Below are 8,987 nucleotides of genomic sequence, written 5' to 3'. Positions count from 1 at the left end.
TCGTCACTCTCCTAGGCCTTAACTCGGTAAGCTTTGCACACGTGTTGGATTTAAAGTTCGATTCTTATTCAGTTGTTTATAAAAGTTCAGCTTCAGTTTACACTCCACGCACTACTTACAACAAGTTTGAACACAAGGTCAAATGTTCACCATTTTCTAGACCAATTTTGGTCACTACTCTAGCGGGCAAAAAGCTCATGAAGAAAAAATATACAATTGGCACATTATAATTACAGCTTCCTGAACGCGACATAATACGATACAGTTGAATAAAGAAAAGTGAGGATGTGAATTTAAAATAACTATAAGATGAGATGAGAATTATAAATGTATATTTCCAATGCCCGTGCTGATAGAAACGAACTTTTCGCTCCGGCACTAGGCGGCAGCACAGTCACCATCATTGAGCCTGATTTAGCCTGACACCTTTAACGTTCTACTTTAAGTTTCATATTTATGAAAATATATATGACTAATCCTGTTTTTTAAGGAAGTGTACATTTATAAATATCTCCCCATCGAAAAAATTACGGTGACATATATATTTCATTGATGTTTTTAAAGTAATCCGTCACGGATGAAGCTGTTGGCGCCTGCACACTTTTATTAAAGCTCACGCCAGACGCAAGGATAACTCTGATGATGAGTCCTGGGAGATTTTTGCCATTATTATTATTATTATTACTTTTTTTGTTGTTCCGTCTTGTGTGTGTTTGTCTCGGAGGGGTTTCCCGTATGTTGGATGTTTATTCTTGCGGTTCTGCCGCGTTTCTCTGAAGTCTGTAGCTCTCAATGGCGCTGCTGGAGAAATGCGCTTCCCCGTAACGCTCCACCCATCTCCACCTATCACATATTTATTTAAGATTAGAAACACCTTCTGCTGGGTCGGCTTTGACAGTGAAGTCAAACTGAGTGCATTCAGAAAGGTAAGGCTCGGGCTTGTAGCTTATTATTTGAATAACTTCAAATGTGGGCAACTTGTTGAACTGGCATTAAAGTAACTGGGTTTTTCAATATCTATTTAAGGAGACCGTTAATCCAAATGAATTTGAAGCAGACAACAAATTCCTATTTCAACGAACCATAAGCAATTTAACTACTTTTATACATATTAACTGCCATGTTTTCATGCTTAATAGAGTGTTTGCTGTAGGCTACACAAATGTTGTTTCGGAATATTTTCTTTGAGACCTTCATTTATTGTTTTTTATTCACTCATTTGTTTTCATACCGTCTGACTCCGAGGTGATGCTTGTGTTTCACCCTTGCTTCTGACGGGACTTGTTGATTTGTTACAAGAATACTTACACCTTGTTTTCTATAAAAATAGTTTCGGAATATGCATGAATTAAAACCCCTTTTTCCTTGCTTGCTGCATGTGCATGCGTTGCTCCCGCATGCATTCCTGGCAGACATGAACTTAGATGGAGACTGCAGCATGTCAGTCAGTTGTGGGAATGGCAAACTTAGGCAATGGCTCATCGATCAGATTGATAGCGGGGAGTATCCCGGTTTGGTTTGGGAAAATGATGAGAAAACCATTTTTAGAATTCCCTGGAAACACGCAGGGAAGCAGGACTATAACCGCGACGAGGATGCTGCGCTTTTCAAGGTGAGTGATGAGGATGGAGAGCTCGTCATCACTGTAATAAACGTCATAGGATTTGTTATACAATGTTAGACACAAAATACTTATTTAGCTATTATACTATGGAACCATTTTTATTATGTTAATGTTTTTTTTATACAAATAAGAAGCACTTCAAATGTTTAAAAAGGATTGCAATTGAAAGAAGTAGAAAGCATGAAAGCAGTTCACACCACCTGTGTAAACTTTAGGGGTATGTAGCTGTATATCTACTTAAAACTCTAGTTTAAAAAAAGATGTAGCATCATTTGTTTTCGGATGCCACTTTGCTTTGACATTTTCTAATCCAATGCTATTGTTAATTGTGATTTGAATATGTATTGGGGCCATCAAGGTTTGTGTTGTGCGTATTGGACTGTAAACATTGTTGATGGCTTAGAGCGAGACATTTTGATACTTCATGTTTATGTTGGTGTAGAGAATAACAGCAATGAGAATTCCTATGATCTATACCCATGGCATACGGCTTTTATCCCATGTGTTATCTACCTAAAACATACGCAAACGCAATCAAATTATCCATGACATTTTCTGTTTATAGATCGTCTTTTTCTTCTCTTGATTTCCTCCCTCTTCTTTTCATCTTCAAATTTGTGTGTCGTGTTTTTGTGCTCTTGCTGGTCATAGGCTTGGGCCCTGTTCAAGGGAAAATACAGAGAAGGTGTGGACAAGCCTGACCCTCCAACATGGAAGACGCGGCTGCGCTGTGCCCTCAACAAAAGTAATGACTTTGATGAACTCGTGGAGCGAAGCCAGTTGGACATATCGGATCCTTACAAGGTCTACCGAATAATACCAGAGGGAGCAAAGAGAGGTGATTTCCCTTTTGCCATTAAATTATTTCTTATAGTTGCGAAATTAGATATTTGTTGGTTTGACGTTCCCTTGTTCCCAAAATGCCAAACGGTTTCCATCTGATCTTGCACTTTAAATGAATTAAATGTATTTTTAGAAACATTTTGTATACAATGCTTGCACACTTCCTTTTAGTACCTCAGATATTGACATACATACATAAGTGCTAGGAAGACACGGATTTTAAGCAAGAAAGGTAAAGGCATGCTATGAATTTACATTGAGTGTAGTGTTGCTTGCCCCACTGATATGTGTAGCAGGAAGCTAAGAGGAAGCCACTAAATGTGCTAAATCCCTCAAGCTTTTTATAGAGACCTTCGGTTACCAAGTGCATACAGCACAAGTCACCCCTCAGACCGTGCATAATATAAACTTGTGAGGTCACATCGATGAAGGTGCCTAGTTTGACCGTAGAGTACTGTAAGTGCTTCATGAACCCGACCGCAGCTTCATAGACATATAAGATAGTGTCATGCCCTACTGCAGTTACTATTCTTGGAGCATGTAAATCTACAAAGTGTAGAGTTCTACATTGACAACACATGCAACGTTGGTTTGAGTTCTTTGTTGCAGATGCCGGATTTTCTGTAAATTACATGTTTCTACAGGTTTCATTGTGTTTTATGTCTGTTTTCAACATGTCTAAATGAGTTTACTAAAACAAATGTATGCATTATCGTTATTTTTAAAGCTGTCATCAGTTGCTAAATGTTGAAATTCTTTGCACAAAACATTGTAAAAATGACTGATACAACAAATGAGCAGATTAAGGAGCTATCCAAAATGCGTAGAACTTTGGTCTGCAGGAAAAGGTTTGTTGTTGTGAAACGTGTGTTGTTTTTTAGGCTCGAAGGCCAGTAATATGGAAGACAGTGCGGCACCGGTGACCCCTATCAGTTATCCCATGCATTCGCCTTATCCATCCCTACAGCCTCAGGTAAGATGCCATTACCTTTGTGATATCACACTTGTCAGAAACTGACCAGAAAGTGCATCCGTTTTGTAAGTGGCGAAGATGAAACAGGCAGCTGACTATACAAGTGCAAAGGTTAGGACTCAAAAACCTTTCATTTCTCGGTCAGATGTCTGGATATATGCTTCCTCAGGAGAGACGTGATTGGAGGGAATATATCGCCGACCAGTCTCATCCCCAGACTCCTCATGCCGAGCTGCCATACGGCCAGTGTCCGTATCCACCAACACGTTCCTTACCCTGGCACGCCGCACCCTGTGACAACGGTACCTGCTTCAAGCTTCTCACATAATACAACATTAAAAGCTACTGTTTTGTTAGTCGTATATGCCATTCCGCTCAAAAAATATCAATATTAATCTTTATTATAAGACATTTAAATGGATGTGTAAATCATGTTGCTTATTTATTGGTCAAGCTAGTTGATGTTTACTTGCAATGCTTTGTCCCAAATATGGATAAATACATTAGATTAAATTAAAGTGTGCTTTATGGTTATAATTCATAAAAGGTGTCCCAAATACAGTGGACATGTGTAATACAGTAGATATACCCGGGTGTTTTTTTTACTCTACTGTAGGTTTCGTTGATGTAAAAAAAACGTAGACAGAATTAGAGTGTTGATCTTGTGGCATTGGCCTCTCAAGATGACATAAACATGGCCTTAGTCTGAGTTTCACTATTCGGTTTCTTGGTTTGTGTTTTGGTCTCTGCTTATGGCCTCAGATAAGAGTGCCGTGAATTAGCAATGCACACATATTGGCTTTCTATTTTCACCATTTCCAAGAACTGCAAAAACACGTATTAGCCACTGTTTTTGAAACGAATAATTTCACCATTTTCCACAGTTCAGTTTATTGAAATCATCAGGGTTCAGGGTTTGGACCTGTGAGGTCTGGTCTGGTAGAAAACCCAACTGTATCATTTCATGGAGTTATATTCTTAGGCACGGATGTCACATTTGTTTTGAATTATGTGTGATGCTGTCTGTGGCAAGTCCACTAATTTAATGTTTATACACTTTCCAGGATACCAGTTTTCTGGATCCTTCTATACCTACTCACCTACAGAAAGCCATCCTGTTGCAGTGGACCCCAATATGAGATCTGCTGAAGCCATGGCCATTTCAGGTAAAGAAATTCTGGTGTTTTCCCATACCTTGTGTACTGTAGAGGTGATGGACTCCTCACATTGTGAGCTGCTTGTTTCTGTCTGGTGGATGATCAAACCACCTGCAGTATAAATGCGCTAGAAACCATGCAGGATACTCTAGCGCAGTGGTTCTCAAACTGGGGGCCGGGCCCTCCTGGGGGGCCCCAAGATGGTTCCAGGGGGCCACAGATTTTGTGGCATTTTAGAAATATAGATATTTATCATACATTTTGTGCAATCAAACATCAGAAAAACAACACCACCATCCAAAAGAATTGATGTTTTAGCATTGTTTAACTGAATATTTTCTTGGTTTAAGTAAAATTTTAAGTTTAATATTATAAGTCTTTATTTGGGGGCCGCATAGCAATGCACGCTACACAAAGGGGGCCTTACAACAAAAAAGTTTGAGAACCACTGGTCTAGCGGTCATATAGCAAAACCTTGGTAACCACACGCAATGGCGTAACGCTGTGGCAGTTTCATACTCTGTTTTGCACCAATCGTATTGTTAAAAAATATAAAAGCATTTTATTTTCTTTCTTCTGCAGACTGTCGACTACACGTCTCCCTCTATTACCGCGAGTCTCTTGTTAAGGAAGTGACCACCAGCAGTACTGAGGGTTGTCGAATCTCCTCCTCTCCATCCCCTGGATCCCCCGCGTCCCCATCTTCTCCCTCCTCTGAGGAGAGACTCTATGGTGGGGCAGAGCCCGTGCTCTTTCCCTTCCCATACCCCCAGTCCCAGCGCCGCGGGGCTGAGAAACTGCCCAATATCTTGGAGCGTGGCGTTTTGTTGTGGGTGGCACCCGACGGGCTGTATGCCAAGCGCCTGTGCCAAGGGAGAGTGTACTGGGAAGGTCCACTGGCTCCCTATGCAGACAAGCCGAACAAGCTGGAGAAAGAGCAGACCTGTAAGCTGATGGACACCCAACAGTTTCTCTCAGGTTAACACATATTTTCCATTATATTCAGTAGAGCGAGTTTGGAATGAAGCCAATTTGGAGTGAGTGATAAACAGCCTGCCTGTGAATTGAGTGGAAGGTACATTTCGAGGGTTGAAAGATAAGAGTAGTATGGCTTTGTCTGCAGAATAAAGTAAAATGTGTATAATGTGAAGTCCTCTTTAGGTAAGGGCCAAACTGAGATGCACAATTTTGGGTATCAAAACACTGTTATTTCTGTGAACGAGAGTATTCTACTAAGGTTGGAGATTAATGCCATAGTCCATATGAAAATGGTTTTGCAAAGGATTTACATCTGAACAAGTTAGACAGAAATGAGTTCTGCTGTTTTTGTTATTTGCTGTTTGTTAATATCATTTCCATATACATTTATTCTGCATTAATGCAACAATGAGAATTTCATTTTGCTCATGGCTTATTAATAAGGCCCATCACCCGATGATGGACTTCATCCTTGCAAATGATTCCCGTGCAAGCGGTTCAATCTAATATGCACGTTCCTTGTTTGCTTGTGTGTAGAGATGTTGATGAAGAGTTTTAAGTTTGAGTTTGTCAAGTTAGCGTTTTTGTTTAAGCCAATAATTGGATATGTAGTGACAGGGGAAGACCTGCCTTTTAACGACTTCATTAGCTGTGTGTGGTTTGCCACATGTTTGCCACACGATTGGGTCTGCTTTAATGTCGCATGTTTCACGGCTGCTTGACACTGAAACTTCCCAGCAAACGCTTAGATCATCTTCCTGACCACCTCATCACATGTACCTGCAAAAGTTCATTTGCATTTCAATACAAGTCACCGGTTTAGAAGAAGGTTATGCGAACGGGCTTTAAGGGGTCATGTGTTCTCATTATTGCTCATCTGGACTTTTTATTCTTTTGATGGGAAGAGTATTGACCTTTAAAGCATATCTTTTGACTTTTAAGTTCATCAGTTTACATTGAATCGTGTACCACTTTGCTTTATATGTGTGTTTTGTGGAAATGGTAGGCCAACTTAAGTATGATGTGAATTGCTGATATTTACGTCAAACATGATTTGTTTTTTTGTGTTAGAGGTGACGTGTGTGACCCATGAGTGTTACAATCGCTGCAGGTTTTTGTTTAACGATGAAATGATTTTCTTCTTCTCAACATAGAGTTGCAAGGTTTCCTTCACCACGGCCGCCCCATGCCACGCTCTCAGGTGGTGTTGTGCTTTGGGGATGAGTTCCCCGACCCCCAGCGGCAAAGCAAAATGATCACAGCTCAGGTTAGAGCGTGGCACATCTTATGTTTCATAAGAACAGCGTCATATATCATGCTTATATTACTTCCAGCCAACAAGTAAAATGCCTCTCCACAAGCTGCTAAAATATCTAAATTGACTATGTTGATTGTAGCATTCTTTGAATGGATCACAAAAGTAACTCTTGAATTTTCATCCGTATGAGTAATAAGACAAACAATACTAGTCAATATTGGCAAATCTTTCTACAATAAAGGACTTGATAGACTTAAAGACCTGTTTTACAGCAGCAGTGCTTTTATGGATGCACTGTAAAATCTGATTTGTTGTTTTTTGTTGTTTCAACTTAAAAAAATAAGTTACCTTGTTGCCTTAAAATTGTAAGTTAGTTCAACTTAAAAATATTAGTCAACACAACGAGTTTGCAACAAATTTATTAAGTGAACTAATATTTTTAAGTTGAACTAACTTAAAATTTTAAGGCAACAAGGTAACTTATTTTTTTAAGTTGAAACAACAAAAAACATCAAATCTGTTTTTACAGTGTGTTGGCTTTCTGCTCTGATGGTGAATATTGCTCTCGTTTTAAAGGTGGAGCCCATGTTTGCAAGACAGCTCCTGTATTTTGCAGGCCAGACTAACGGTCACTACCTGCGCGGATATGAGCTCCAGATGAGTCCAGGTGCTTTACCAGTAGAGGACTACCAGAGAAGCCTCCAACACTTGCAAGAGTAAGCTTATCATAATAATAACAACTCCTGAGATACTCCCCCGAGAGTCATAGCCCAGCAGCGCATATCTCCTCTGCACGAAACCTCTTGGTCAACAACCAGAGGAGACCAACAGTTTCAAAATGGAGGACCATTGACTTGAAAGAAATTGTATTGCAATTGCCTGACCAAGTATCTAGAAGCCACAGTGTTGGACAGTTCTAAACACGCTGGGAAAGAAAATCCAGCACTTCACACAAACAATGATGAAACAGTATTAGCCACACTCATTTTTGTATGAAATGTCAAATTAATTTTCATCAAAAAGCAAATGAAAGTAAGTCTGAGACCACAATACGTGTTTGTTTTTCCTTTGTTATTTTATATCACATTAAATACAGAAATATTCTGGAACAAAGAACATATCTGATGTATTTAAGATTAGGTACTCAACTTGACAAACAAAATATATTTTCATTTGTGGTCTCACGGTTTCGCAGCCTGCTGTTTCCAAATGTTTCATTTGAGCATTCAAGAAAGAACAACTGTTTTTTCATAAAATAAATTATGAAAAAAGTTCATTAAAGAAGTTATTGATTTTCCTTTGCTATGTTCTACGTTCCTCTGATCAGATAACAGAATTGACTATATTTTCTATGTAAATTCGGCTATGTGACTATTTATACTGCATGTATGTAGATATCTATATGCAGAGCCGAATGTACTGTATAGTTGTATAGATATCTTGAATGTAATCAAATTATTTCTCTGAATGGCATGTGACAAGAAATGATATAGTGCTAAATACTAAGAAACAGTTTGTGGGTGTGTATGCGTGATTGTTATCTGCATGTGAGTAAGGATCTCAAGTCAATAATGGTATCATAGCAAAATCTTGTTTTCCTCAGTGTGTGCGTGTGCGTGTGTGTTTATGTGTGTGTGCACACTTGCACGTGAGCATATGTTGAGTGTCGATGGGACGCAGGTTACTGCCCACAAAACTGTGATGATAATGTTAGATGTGTGAATGAAGCATAGAGAAGACCTCCCACATGCCGTCTTATTTTCTGCATCTTTCTGTCTTTTTCATTTGACTCGGTTTCTCTGGTTGTATTTTTTAATCTGTTTTTCTAATGTTAAATAAAGATAATTTTCTTCCAGAATTATGACCTGTATTTTAATGCTTTTGTTTTAACGATTTACAGAATTTTGTGTAGATATTGTTTACGTGCAGTAACCAGAGAAAAATGCTTTTTGTGAAGTGAATATTGATTTATCGAAATGAAAACTGAGATGATATTGAATCAACCTGACTACATTTGGTTACATTGACAATACTTGTTCTTATTGTCAAATACAGTAAACAAACATGTATATTAAGTACACACTTTAATCCATTATAAAACATCACAGTGATTTTTCATACAAGAGCCAGCAAGAGTGAGTAGCACATAAGCTA

At 38.9% G+C, this 8,987-nt stretch overlaps 1 protein-coding gene across 4 annotated transcripts; it reads left to right on the top strand.

Moving 5' to 3' along the window:
* The first annotated feature begins 291 nt into the window (after window positions 1–291).
* On the top strand, window positions 292–8,683 carry irf4a (interferon regulatory factor 4a). 4 transcript variants are annotated; one of them, XM_057333939.1, is made up of 9 exons: window positions 890–926; window positions 1,413–1,612; window positions 2,276–2,462; window positions 3,349–3,440; window positions 3,586–3,742; window positions 4,505–4,606; window positions 5,180–5,575; window positions 6,730–6,842; window positions 7,410–8,683. In XM_057333939.1, the coding sequence occupies exons 2-9, from the start codon at window positions 1,415–1,417 to the stop codon at window positions 7,551–7,553; spliced, it is 1,389 nt and encodes a 462-aa protein (XP_057189922.1). In that variant the 5' UTR covers window positions 890–926; window positions 1,413–1,414; the 3' UTR covers window positions 7,554–8,683. The 4 variants fall into 4 exon arrangements, with proteins under 4 accessions (XP_057189923.1, XP_057189922.1, XP_057189921.1 ...); XM_057333940.1 differs by lacking the exon at window positions 1,413–1,612 and having other exon boundaries at window positions 292–926; XM_057333938.1 differs by lacking the exon at window positions 890–926 and having other exon boundaries at window positions 933–1,612; window positions 3,610–3,742.
* The last annotated feature ends 304 nt before the right edge of the window (window positions 8,684–8,987 follow it).

The sequence above is a fragment of the Triplophysa rosa genome, linkage group LG5 (assembly GCF_024868665.1).
Source record: "Triplophysa rosa linkage group LG5, Trosa_1v2, whole genome shotgun sequence".
NCBI classification, from domain to species: Eukaryota; Metazoa; Chordata; class Actinopteri; order Cypriniformes; family Nemacheilidae; genus Triplophysa; species Triplophysa rosa.
Note: the sequence above shows the minus strand (reverse complement) of the source record. Positions and strands in the feature narration are given on the sequence as shown.